The 14,173-nt window shown below is 42.9% G+C and overlaps 1 protein-coding gene across 1 annotated transcript in view; it reads right to left on the minus strand.

The window, feature by feature from the left end:
* C2H10orf67 (chromosome 2 C10orf67 homolog) overlaps window positions 1-14,173 on the minus strand; it is a 167,127-nt gene that overhangs the window by 56,412 nt on the left and 96,542 nt on the right. Inside the window, 3 exon segments of the mRNA XM_075587570.1 lie at window positions 636-671; window positions 673-699; window positions 778-863. Coding sequence (XP_075443685.1) covers window positions 636-671; window positions 673-699; window positions 778-863 — 149 coding nt within the window.

Here is a 14,173-nt window from a genome sequence, read left to right on the forward strand (position 1 = left end):
ATATGCAATAATGCAGCAGTTGCAGAAGAGAAGAATCATTTCCATTAAGGAAACATATTAGCAATGTAAGCACAGTAACTGATGTTTTTTATACATATATATAAAAAAAGAAGTAGTGGCAGTGTTGAATTGTTAACAGAAATAACAATGGCCTTTAAGGGAGATAAATGTGATCTATCCAAACTGCACGGTCATGTTGTGTTCAGATGAGGGGGCACATGTATCAAGTGCCAGGACAGGTTATTGCACCTCTTCTGGCTTTAACTCCCATTGACTTCATAGGGAACTGACGCCGGAATGGCTGTGATAACTTGGTGCATGTGCCCCTACTGTAGGTGTACAGTATGGATGTATTCCTGGAAGACAGCAAAACTACAGTAGGACAAATCTAGGACAAACAACTGCACCAGGTTTATCAACCCCCCCAAAATACCCCTTTGCTTTCAATTGGATTGTTTCTTCTTTGATAAATCTGGTGCAATTCTCTTGCCCCAATTTTGTAGCCAAGAGGCTTCAATACATAATCCCCAATGCATTTTGAACATGCATCTTAGTCTATTATGGCACAAAATCAATGCAACACCCCCCCCCCCCCCTCATAAAAATAGAGTTGAATCTCTGTTATTACAACATACCTTTGCTTTAGTATATCAAACTTCTTCTCCCAAGTTATTAGTTCTCTCTAACTCCCTCTTAAGCCTAAAATTCAGAATAAAGAGCATTAGGAACTGTAAACACATTGAAGGACATACGGAAAGTATGGCATGATAGCAGTACCGTTCTATTGTTTTGTCCTGCTCTTCTTTAATGGGCAGAAGTTTCTTACTCTGAGCAGACAGATTTTCCTTTTCTGTACTCACAGTCTGAAATAAATAGCAATAATAACAATACTGTAAACCATTACTCCGCATAACATCTGCTGTAATATTTTTTTATTTTATTTGGTTTCTTTTTTTTAAATCAATAAAGCGTATAGAAACAGTATATATAGCTATGAGAGATGAATGGGTGTCCATTTGCATGTCACTACCCAGAATTCATGCCTGGATTGTAACCACTGCATGATGGTGGCCAGTGGAACACATCTAAAATACACTGGTGGATATTCTATTTTTGAAACAGAAATACAGAAAATAATAGAATTGTATAATTAGCAGTGAAGTCATAGGCATATGACTGCGGGTTGTACAAGTCAAATCCAATAAACCTTTTTCTTTGTTATAGAGATAGGTTAAAGGTGAGACAAAGGAAGGGGGAGAGATGGGAAAGACAAAGAGAGAAATGGGTGGGGGGGGGCATGAGAGGGGGAGGGGTTGGTGAGAGATAGTGGTTCCGTCGTCTCCATTCCCGTCTACCCAGTTGGGGTTCAAGCTAGGGCCAGCATCTGAAGGAGCGGTGGAGCCCCGGCGCCTGGCCATAGTTCCCAGGTTTTGTAAAATTGGGGCATCTTCTGCTTTAACATAGCTGCGAGCCTTTCCATGCTCACGACCGTATTTATTCTATTAACAACTGTTCTTTTGGAGGGTGCTTTTATTTGTTTCCAAGCCGCTGCGATTGAACACTTGGCGACTGTCAAGATAGAGGAGGTCAACCTGGATAATGGGGAAGGGAGGTCTTCTATTGGTTTTCCCAGCGCATATGTCAGAGGGTCCAAGGGGACTTCCAGTCCACGGGTTTCATGGAGAAGTTTCTGAACTCTGGTCCAGAACTTCTGGATCTCCGGACATGACCACCACATGTGGGCCATGTCTCCCCTTTGACCACATCCCCTCCAGCACAGGCCTGGTGTGCCGGGGAAGATCTGTCTCAGTCTGCTCGGGGTCAGGTACCATTGGAATAGGATTTTATAGATATTTTCTTTTGTTATGGTACAAATCGATGTTTTGGTAGCTGATTCCCAGACATCCTCCCAGTCCTCCATGTCCATCTGGAGGTTAAGATCAGCAGTCCACTTTTGCATATAGGAATGGGACGGGGGGGGTGGAGTGTCGACTCTATCCCTCTGTAAATCTCGGATATTAGTCTTTTTTGGTACTCGCCTTTGAGGCAGAGGGATTCAAATTTGGTCAGGGCGGGAAATTTAGAGTTTTGGGAGAGAGCTCGAATAAAATATCTGATTTGTAAAAATGTAAACAGGTGAAGGTCGTCTGAGTGATACTTATCTTGGAGCTCTTGGAAGGACAGAATTTCCTCTTTCTTCAGCAGATCTGCAACCATTCTAATATTTAGGTCCTGGAATTGACTGAATTGATTACGGGAACACCCAGGCGGGAATTCTGGGTTTCCGAAGATAGGGGTGAGTTGAGAGGGGGTTGATGATAGGCCATACTTCCCTTTGTTTTTAAGCCAAATGAACCATGTGCATCTCATTGCTCCCAGTTCGAATTTCTGGGTTCGTTTTTCTTTGTTTGCTTGGGACCATAGGTTAACTGGGAGGGGGGTGGGGGATGCATGATAGGATTCTATCGCCAACCAGCAATTAGAAGTCGTGGGATTATTCCAGACAACCGCCTGGCGTAGTTGGGCTGCTTGATAGTATCTGATCACGTCAGGTGCGCCTAGGACCCCCCTTGTCTTTGAGGATAGCATAATCGACCTTGGGACCCTGGGTTTACGCTGTTTCCAAATAAATCGTAATATGTGGGACTGTATATTTTTCAATTTTGATAATGGTATTGTTACTGGGAGGGTTTGGAAGAAGTATAGTAAGCGGGGGAGGATATTCATTTTACAGGAAACAATTCTGCCAAACCAGGAGATTTGGTGGTTGTTCCCTGAGTCCAAATCTTTTTTAATTTGATCAAATAGGGGGGGATAGTTCGTTTCGTAAAGTGATTTGTAGGTATTGGTTATCTTTACTCCTAAATATTTTATGTGGGAAGAGTTCCATCTGTATTTATAGTTAGACTGCAGTAGTATCCAGACAGGTTCTGGTAGGGAAAGGTTAAGCGCTTCCGATTTGTCCATATTAACCTTGTAGTCAGAGACCTGGCTAAATTGATCTGGTAATTTTTGAAGGTTAGGGAGGGATATGTGTGGGTCAGCAAGGGTCAAGATTACGTCGTCTGCAAAGAGAGAGATTTTATATTCCGTGTCTGCGATCGGGATACCTTTGATACTTGGTTCGGCTCTGATTTGGGCCTCTAGTGGTTCGATTGTGATTGCGAATAATAGTGGGGACAAGGGGCAGCCTTGCCTAGTTCCATTTTAGATTGGGATTGGGTTTAGTTGTCCGCCTGGTAATTTATGATATGCTGTGGGGTTTTGATAGAAGGCGCGAACTCCCTCCAAAAAAGGGCCTGAGAAACCGATTTTAAGCATTGTTGGGTTGAGGAAGGATCATTTGATTCGGTCAAATGCCTTCTCGGCATCAAGGCTCAATATCATGGCTTGGAGTTTATTAAGATTCACATGGTCAATAATGTCAACAATTTTGCGGGTGTTGTCAGAGGCCTGTCTTCCTGACACAAAGCCCACTTGATCAATATGAATAAGTCTGGGGAGAATCGGGTTTAGTCTGTTTGCTAAGATCTTGCTGAAGAGTTTAAGGTCTGTGTTAAGTAGGGAGATCGGTCTGTAGCTACTGCATTGTAGCGGGTCCCTTCCTTCCTTGTGGTTTCTGGCTAGTTTGGCGGCTGAGATTGTGCCCGGGATCGGTTCACCCTCCAGAAAGGAGTTGAACGTGTCTAGGAGGTAGGGGGAGAGAGTCGACACAAACGTCTTGTAATAGACGTGGGAGAAGCCACTTGGCCCAGGGGTCTTGGATAATTTAAGGGAGCTTATGGCTTGGGTTAGTTCTTCTTGTGAGATTTTTTGGTTTAGTTTTCCTAACTCCTCCTCCGTGAGAGAGGGCAGGTTGCACTTTGCTAGGTATTGTGCGGCTATTTTGGCGCTATGCTGTTGCTGATCTGGGGGGTGAAGGTTATACAGTTCTTCATAAAATTTAGCGAATTGTTGGGCAATTTCTTTTTCCATGAAGGAGATCTGGCCGTTTTGGGTGCGTATCTTAGTGATTTGGGATTTAGCTTTTATGCCTCTCAATTTTGCGGCCAAAAGTCAATCTGCTTTGTTGCCCCTGTCGTAGAACCTTTGATTGGTCCATTTCAACGCCCTCTCTACCTCTTCAAGCTGTGTTTGTTTCAGTTCCGATCTTGTTTTGTCGAGTATTTTGTATAATCTTTTAGAGGGGGAATGTTTATGTTGTTGCTCCAGCTTCAGGATCTTATCTGTTAGCTCTTTTTGTATTTTGAGTTTCATTTTTTTCTTATAGGAGGCCATTGAGATAAGATCCCCTCTTATTGAGGCTGTATGTGCTTCCCAGAGCATTGCTGATGCCGAAACTGATCCTCTATTTATTTCGAAAAATTAGGATAATTTTTGTCTAATTGTCTGAACTATTTTCGGGTCATTGAGGAGCGAATCATTTAGCTTCCATTTATATGTGCTGCTTTTTACGAGGGGTAGAGAGAGGGTTAATTCGACAGGGGCATGGTCTGACCATGTAATTGGGCCTATATTGAACTGGGAAGATGCCTGGAGAACATTATTGGTGCCTAGAAAATAGTCGATCCGGGAGTAAGACTGATGAGGAGCTGAAAAGAATGTGTAGTTCCTCTGACCCAGGTGCTGGGTCCTCCAGATATCCACTAGGGAGAAATTTTGTAAAATTTCTCGAAACTTTTTGGCCTTTTTTTGAGTTTGGGCAGTATGGGGGGTTGTCAGTATGGTGGATTTGTCTTGGTCAGGGGAGAGGAGCATATTGAAATCACCGGCTAAAACTAGTGAAGCGTATATGTTAACAAAGGAGATAGGGGATCTCGAGGGGGTTCCCTGTAAGACCAGGAATCTTCCATCTGGGTCTCGTGTTATTTTTGTTAGAGCAAAAGGGACATTATTCTTGATCAGGATAGCCACTCCTCTTTTCTTGTTTGGGGAGGACGCGAAAAAAGCCTGGGGAAAGGTATTCTTAAACGTATTTGGGGGTTCAGAGGAGTTAAAGTGAGTTTCTTGAATAAAAATAATGTCTCCTTTGGTTCTTGGAGTGCTAGTTTTCTTTTTTTAACTGAGTTAAGCCCTTTTACATTAAGGGAGATCATTTTGATGGAAGACATTATAAAAATGTTTTGTTTCCAGAGCTATATACTCTGGGCACCGTTCTTGTCCCGTGACGGGGGTTTGTGGGCCCTCTGTGGAAGGGGCATCGGGGAAGTCGTAAGACTCCTGTTGGGTCTTGGGGTGGTGGAGACGGCTGATAGGCGGGGATGTGATCAGAGGGGCAGGGAGTGGGGGGGAAGGTGTGGGGGGGAGGTGGGGAGACAAATGAGGAAGTAAGAGATAGTGGGCTTTGGGGGAGCCCATGAAAGGGTTCCTTGGTCACCGTAGTGAAAAAGGAAAGGGGATCAAAAACCCCTGGAGAGCTTCCTGGGACACCAAACATGGCGCAAGACAGGAATCCGAGGTTGGACACCCTCCTTACTTGGTACATAGGGGGGAACTGCGTAGAGCAGCGGTAGGGGAGCGTGGTAGTAAGCATATAGACATATCGATAGAACAATAACAATAAACCTGTTGTTTCTGAACCTTGTAGTGGGAAATGGTGGTGTGAAATGGGGGGTTAGGTGGGGAGGGGAGGGAGTGCACGAATGGGGGGTGGGGTTAGGTAGGGCAGGAAGGCTTTAAAAAGTGGGTAAATAGCCAACCTTAAACCAATTAACAGAGAACCTTATCCTTTAGGACAAATTAATATTTTAAACAAAAAAAAAGTATTGTATTAAGAGGAGTATGTATTATTTATAGAGCATAGTGGTTAACTTAAAATAACTAAATGAAAAAAAAATAGATAATCAATTCAGAATAAGGGAACATGGAAGACAGAAAGAGCAGCATCAATAGATAGTTGAGTCCACGAGGGTCTAAAATACTAAATACAGATTGAAAGCTGCAAAACGAATGAGAACACAAGATCATGGACTCTAAAGAGATTCACTTAATTGCACACCACAAAATGTATAAATATAACTTTTAATAAAGTGTATTCTTAAAACATATATCACTGAAGGTGTGTTCAATAGTGATTACAAATGAATAAAGTGAGGCAATAGGCCAGAACCTCCCTTCTATAATAACGTCTGACAGATGAAAATGACTGTCAGATGGGGGAGGTGTATTGTATTGTATGTCTTTATTTATATAGCGCCATTAATGTACATAGCGCTTCACAGTAGTAATACATGTGGTAATCAAATAAATAACAGATAATATAAATAACAGATCATGGGAATAAGTGCTTTAGACATAAAAGTAACATTAAGGAAGAGGAGTCCCTGCCCCGAGGAGCTTACAGTCTAATTGGTAAGTAGGGAGAATGTACAGAGACAGTAGGAGGGAGTTTTGGTAAGTGCGTCTGCAGGGGGCCAAGCTTTATGTATCATGTGTTCAGAATATCCACAGTGCTATTCATATGCTTCTTTAAGCAAGTGTGTCTTAAGGTGGGTCTTAAAGGTGGATAGAGAGGGTGCTATGCGGGTACTGAGGGGAAGGGCATTCCAGAGGTGTGGGGCAGTCAGTGAAAAAGGTTTAAGGCGGGAGAGGGCTTTAGATACAAAGGGGGTAGAAAGAAGACATCCTTGAGCAGAACGCAAGAGTCAGGATGGTGCATAGCGAGAAATTAGGGCTGAGATGTAAGGAGGGGCAGAAGAGTGTAAAGCTTTAAAAGTGAGGAGAAGAATGGAGTGTGAGATGCGGGATTTGATTGGAAGCCAGGAGAGGGATTTCATGAGGGGAGATGCTGAGACAGATCTAGGAAAGAGTAGAGTGATTCTGGATGACTAAGTATGTAGAGGTATAATAAGCACCAGAACCGGAGCCAGTATCAGCTGTAACACCCAATGATATAATGGTGAGAACTAAACATGGAGCAAATAGATGGTGTAATCATGTAGTATACCACTAAGGGGAATAGCTAATATGTAAGATAGTTGGCAATCAGTAATCCATAAACCCAGTGAAGGTAGAGGATAATTCATATAAGAGCTGCGTCTATATAAATATATATAGTGACAACAACAACGAAAAGATTCCCTTAGGGAGCACACGGGTATACCAAAAAAATAATACAATTTTATTAAATGTAACACTTAAAAACAAGGGAGAAAGAATAAAATGGAGGAGGACTCCAAACTAACTCCTCAAGGGACAAAAGACCATGCTTGGAACACTGGAAAACACCTCAATGTTATAGTACTCCGCTGATAATAGTGCAGGGGAGACTGGTATAAGTAAATCACTAACTCGAAATGACAATATGCATATAGACTAAGATAATGGTAATACGAAGTCTAACATGTCTGTCATACAGAGTAAAAAACACCTCATATAAAGGCAGATAAAGTAAACTGCACACATACAGGAAAACAATAGGGGAGCCCCTGCTACTGCCTCAGACAAGTAGGTAATGAACGGTGCTTTGGGTATATGCACAATAGATGGTGGGGTAGAGATAGAACCCAAATACAGCACTCAGGTTCACGCTCTGTGTGTAAAGTGAATGATTTAAAACATAACTTTATTAACTGTACCAAATATATAAAATAATGGGTGTTAAAAACTGACGACCTGAAGGAATAGTGACCTTCAATACTAGAACCATATAGGTTTAGGGTCTAGAGTGTAAGTGTGTTCTGTGAAATACAGGTAGCACACTAAACATAAATCCTTATGAGGATCAAACCAATCTATACTCACTGGCTCTGAGGTGAGTACTAATGGCCGCAAACGCCTATAGCAAACCAGGTAGGGTTAGATCATTATTGTGTGCTCAGGGAATAACAGGTAAGTTGCTACTAATCACTCACAGTACTTATAGGGTAAATAAGGAGTTATGACTCCAGTCAGTAATTATAGTATCCTTATAAGGTAGGTGCGGTGCTTGGTCAGGTTGACCTGTAGTGCCCTGCTATAGTGTAGAGTAGTAGTGAGGGTATGACCTCTAATAACCTCAGTGGTGGTGTACATAGGTTGATAACACTGTGTGCAAGCTAATGCAGGAAAGAGCACACTAGCTCCTATAGCTGTGGGTAGCAACCAGAGAAACAGTAAGTGTATCAAAGTACATGAGCTGGTACACAATAAAAATCAAAGGCGATATTCGGCAATAGCAAGCTCTCAGCTGCTTAATTTAGTGATAGACTGTGAATATTGTGACCCTGAGGACAGGTATACTCCTGTACAGTGACTGATACCTCCTTCAACCAGGGATCAGTAAGGTCAAATTGCATATATAAACAGTCTGAGTGATGTTGTTAACTTTCGAGTCCCCATGAGCTGCTGTCAGGGAATCCCTGAATGGCAATAGTGTCCAATGCAGCTCGCTGTAAAGCTAGGGACCTAATTAGTACATAGTACCTCTACCATAAATAGAGCACCAGATGCCAGTATTAGAGAGGATTTAAGAGGCTCAGAGTGTCCATCGGGGCACTTTGAGAGCCTGTATAACCACACGAGCAGGGAACCGCATCACCTCGCAGTCTGAGACTGTGAATGCGGTGAAGATCAGACCCCTGCGCGTGCACGTTGGAAAATAGAGCCGCCGACGCGCGCGTTTCGCGAGAGGCTTTATCAAGCCAATGAGTATAGATTGGTTTGATCCTCATAAGGATTTATGTTTAGTGTGCTACCTGTATTTCACAGAACACACTTACACTCTAGACCCTAAACCTATATGGTTCTAGTATTGAAGGTCACTATTCCTTCAGGTCGTCAGTTTTTAACACCCATTATTTTATATATTTGGTACAGTTAATAAAGTTATGTTTTAAATCATTCACTTTACACACAGAGCGTGAACCTGAGTGCTGTATTTGGGTTCTATCTCTACCCCACCTTCTATTACACATACAGGAAAAAGCTGTATTAGTATATTGAAAAGACCACAAGCAAATTGTAGTAGCTAGTAAATGTCTCTGTGGGGGTACCGCAGGGCTCTGTCCTGGGACCTCTTCTTTTTTCTCTGTACACACTCTCTCTAAGTGACCTAATAACATCTCTTGAGTTTATATATCACCTCTATGCTGACGACACACACATTTACTTTTCAACTCCCGACCTTACACCTGCTGTACAAACCAAAGTAGTTTCTGAATGTCTCTCTGCGATATCATCCTGGATGGCCCTCCACCACCTTAAACTTAACATGGCAAAAACAGAGCTCCTCACACTTTCTCCCGAAAGCTGGCCCTACTATCTCCTTCCACATTACTGTTGGAAGTACGATCATTCACCCAGTAGCCCAAGCACGCTGCCTAGGGGTCACACTCGACACCTCTCTCACATTCTCCTCTCACATTCCAAAACGTTTCTAAAACCTGTCGCCTTTTCCTCCGCAATATCACAAAGATATGTCCTTTCCTCTGTTGCTCGACTGCTAAAACTCTGACTCAGGTCCTCATTCTCTCCCGTCTTGATTATTGTAACCTCCTGATGTCCGGCATTCCTGCCTCTCACCTGTCTCCCCTACAATCTATCCTAAACGCGGCTGCCAGAATCGCTCTACTCTTTCCTAAATCTGTCTCCGTATCTCCCCTCCTGAAATCCCTTTCCTGGCTTCCGATCAAATCCCGCATCCCGCACTCAATTCTCCTCCTCACTTTTAAAGCTTTACACTCTTCTGCCCCTCCTTGCATCTCAGCCCTAATTTCTCGCTACGCAGTATCCCGACTCTTGCGTTCTGCTCAAGGATGTCTTCTCTCTACCCCCTTTGTATCTAAAGCCCTCTCCAGCCTTAAATCTTTCTCGCTGACTGCCCCGCACCTCTGGAATACCCTTCCCCTAAATACCCGACTAGCACCCTCTCTATCCACCTTTAAGACCCACCTTAAGACACACTTGCTTAAAGAAGCATATGAATAGCACTGTGGATAATACTCGACGCATGATACATAAAGCGTGGCCCCCTGCAGACACGCTTTCCAGAATTCCCTTCTACTGTCTCTGTACGTTCTCCCTACCTACCAATTAGATTGTAAGATCCTTGGAGCAGGGACTCCTCTTCCTAAATATATTCCTTTTATGTCTGAAGCACTTATTCCCATGACCTGTTATTTGTTATTTATATGATTACCACGTGTATTACTACTGTGAAGCGCTACGTACATTAATGGCGCTATATACATACAGACAGACATACATACATACAAATCAAATCCTGAAGCCAGAGGTGTTTACTCAAGAAAATAAGTCCAGGTATAGCACGGAATCTTTAATACATCACCAAGTCAAGTAGTCTATAGCGGTTAATGTTAGGCACAGTTCCTATGACAGGAGGAGAAGAAAGGGGTTCACCAGCCAGGCTCCCACTGCTTCTCCTCCTTTCTTAGGAATTGTACCTAACATTCACCGCTATGGACTACTTGACCTGGTGATGTATTAAGGATTCCATGCTATACCTGGACATATTTTCTTGAGTAAACACCACTTGCTTCAGGATTTGATTTGCCTGGACATTTACCAGCTACCACTAGCTACTACAATGTGCTTGTGGTCTTTTCAGTAAACAAATACGGCTTTTTATTGTTTGTGTGCAGTTTATTTTATCTGCCTTTGTATGAGGTGTTTTTTTACTCTGTATGACAGACATGTTAGACTTAGTATTACCATCATCTTAGTCTATATGCATATTGTCATTTAGAGTTAGTGATTTACTTATACCAGTCTCCCCTGCACTATTATCAGCGGAGTACTATAACATTAATGTGTTTTTCAGTGTTCCAAGCATGGTCTTTTGTCCCTTGAGGAGTTAGTTTGGAGTCCTCCTCCATTTTACTCTTTCTCCCTTGTTTTTAAGTGTCACATTTAATAAAATGGTATTATTTTTTGGTATACTCGTGTGCTCCCTAAGGGAATCTTTTTTTGTTGTTGTCATAATACCCAGATCTCTGAAGCACCGCTAGCGATAATTATATTATAGTACACATGTTAGCTTTAGGGTACCAGCTATTCTAGGCGTAAATGCGGTATTCTGTGTGTTTGTTTAAAAAAAAAAATTATATATATATATATATATATATATATATATATATATATATATATATATAATTTTTTCTGAGTTACTGCTTTACTCAGGTAACTGAATGCAGTTCCTCTACATATATATATATATATATATATATATATATATATATATATATATATATATATATATATATATATATATGTAGAGGAACTGCTCAGTTACCTGAGTAAAGCAGTAACTCAGAGACTCCAGCAGCTCGACACTGATGGCTGGTAGAAAAAGGACCACTAATGAATGCGCAACAGTATCAGTTATAAGTCACAGAATAAACTGAAATAGCCCCAGGGAACCACCATATGGATAGACCGCACCTAGTAAGTTAATATCTAAATGGTATAATTGCACAAACTGGTCCGGTAAGCTAAATTATTACCGCACTAAATGTCTATAACATCTCCAAAGCAGAGACTGATGACATACTTACGTGCCTACCGCACGTTTCCTTCCAGCTACGGAGCTGTCACGCTGCGCTCACCACAAACAGGACTAAGACCGCAGGGCTGAGGTGGGGATGGAAAGACACCGACCCACAACTACGCAGTCCGGTCCGGAATGCGTAGTCCAAGTCGTATAGTGTAGTAGGGTTGGAGAGGTCAGGGTAATCAGGGTACTTGCCGTGGTTCAGTGTTGGAGAGTGGAGGATGGTTGATATCCGTTAGCCAAGGTCCAGGGTTTGCGAAGGTAGAATGGTCAAGGGACGAAGCCGGGGTCAAGCGTTGGAGAGCATGGGAATCCGTAGAACAGCCAAAGGTCAGGACAGGAGAGAACAGATAGGTCAAAGGCAAGCAGGGTACAAGGCACAACGAAACAGCAGCAGTGAGCACAATGCATAAACAGGAGTTTATGCTCAGCAGGGACGGAAAGGCAGGAGTAAGTATATTTGGGAGAAGGATCCGATTATCGTGCAGGGGTGTGATCTGATCCTCCAATAGCACCAGGCAGGTAAGTAGCTGAAACAGCATTCAGGTGAGGCATTCCTGGGTTCTCCCTTGATTGGGTGCCGGGCGAGATTCCTCCCTGTGGAGACGCCGACGGCAACCCTCAGAGGGTGCGCGCACCGGCTTGGCAGTGTGCGGGTGAGTGGCTCTGCCGTGTGATGCGTCAGCTGGGCGGGATCCGGCGGCGGCGCTTACAGGAGCTTCATCAGGGACGAATTTGCAAAGACATGGTGGCCGAGCTTTTTAAAGGGAGAGTTGCCATGGCAGCTGTAAAAAAATCGCAAGGGCGCATGCGCAAGGAGAAACACTCCTCAATTTACGAATGTGCAGTGGATAGCGAGATGTAACTGCCACAGTGTCACATTCCCAATGATTTGGCATAATGCATAAATGTAACAGCTCACCATATATATAGTGAAAACACAATGAGGTCAGTAGAGATCACTTAATAAATACATGTTAATGGGTTATCTAGGACAAAATATTTGATGTCCTAATAGCCAGCGATATAGTCACTAATATTTGAAAAATCAAATGATAATAATAAAAAAATAAATAGTCATACAGTTGAATCCCGTTACAACACTGTGCTTGGGGTCCACATAATGCGACAGCGTTGTAACGGGGAGCGTGAAAATAAAATGGCCACCGCTGTCAGGTGTTCCATGTCCGCCGGAAGAGGAGAGCTGGGATAACTCTCCCAGCAATCCCAGACCACCCACGCTGCCCCATTAGGCCCCACTCTCTCCTGCCCCTATACCCCCGCCACCCTCCAGTCTCCCTGCTGGAGCCTGCGGCCTGAGACCTCGCCTGAGCCCGGACTGTCCTGCACGTCGTGGCCTTGTGTCACATAGTGGCCCAGCCTGGGTTACCTGGGGGGAGAGCTAGCAGGACGAGGTTCCGGTGGGAGAGAGGCAGACCAGTAATGAAAAAATGTGTGTGTGTGTGTCCGTGTGTCTCTCTCCGGGTGTGTCCATTAGCAATAAAGCATTGAATATTAGTATATATTTTTTTTAAATGCAGCTTAACTTTTTAAAAATGAGAGCCATGCTGAGACCGCGTTATAAGTGGATCTGCGTTGTAGCGGATTGTGCTATAACGGGGTTGAGCTGTACCATGGAGGAATACAAACCCAACAATAGGGAAGGGTGAGAGGGTGAACGCAAGAAAAGGGACCAACATGACAGAGAGCCTACAACAGTCAGTATACACAATGGGGCTAATATACTAATATCTGAAATACAATAATAATGATGATGATAACAAAAAACAGATATTCAAATAAACGGTGTATAAGTAAAGCTCTCATTTAAACCATTGGGGCTACGTGTTTTAAGTTTGTAAATCCACTCTGCTTCTATACGAAGTAGCATCTGATCATTATTACCACCCCTAGCTGGACATTTCAATTGATAGATGCCCATAAATGTTAAACATTTCACATAACCATCATGATCATCATCATGGATGGGTGTTGACTTTGTGCCTGAAGCAGGCTGTTTGTGGCCGTGCTTTTTCTAAAAACCTTAGTTTGGATGTTTCTGGCTGTATCAACATAGATACTCAGATCCAAAAAGGTTATAGATGTGGTACTAAGTTCCATGGTCAATCTTAGATTTAAATCATTAGTATTCAGGCGTTCAATAAACTCAAAAAGTAGTAACTTAGGGCCATTCCATAGAAGAAGAATATTATCTATGTACCTGATCCACATATCGATGTGGTCAGTGTACATAGATAGATCCTCACAGAAAACATGGACAAACTCCCACCAGCCCAGGTACAAGTTAGCATATGTCCAACACCCATCTAACCTCATAGCCGGTATACCTACCGAGCAGTAACTTCGATTAAGGAGGAACTGCTCCACTATGCAGGAATTTCAAAGACAGTCCAATGAGTTAGGCGATCAGTTTTTAAACCGTGGGTATAACATCAAGTCTCTAAAATGGGCGTCCATAGGGCACTAAACAGTGACAGGGACAGCCTGCTCTCCACCAATACCCCCAAAATGTCTGACCAAAATATACACTGCATCTTGCACATACAATAAAAGATGGTGGGGGAAAAAAAGAATCTTCTCTCGTCATTGGCACCTTCTGCTTACTGATGAGGACCTGAAAAAGGTATGTGGTCCTAATCCGACCATTACTAGCAGACGGTCAAT

The sequence above is a fragment of the Ascaphus truei genome, chromosome 2 (assembly GCF_040206685.1).
Source record: "Ascaphus truei isolate aAscTru1 chromosome 2, aAscTru1.hap1, whole genome shotgun sequence".
Classification (NCBI taxonomy): domain Eukaryota; kingdom Metazoa; phylum Chordata; class Amphibia; order Anura; family Ascaphidae; genus Ascaphus; species Ascaphus truei.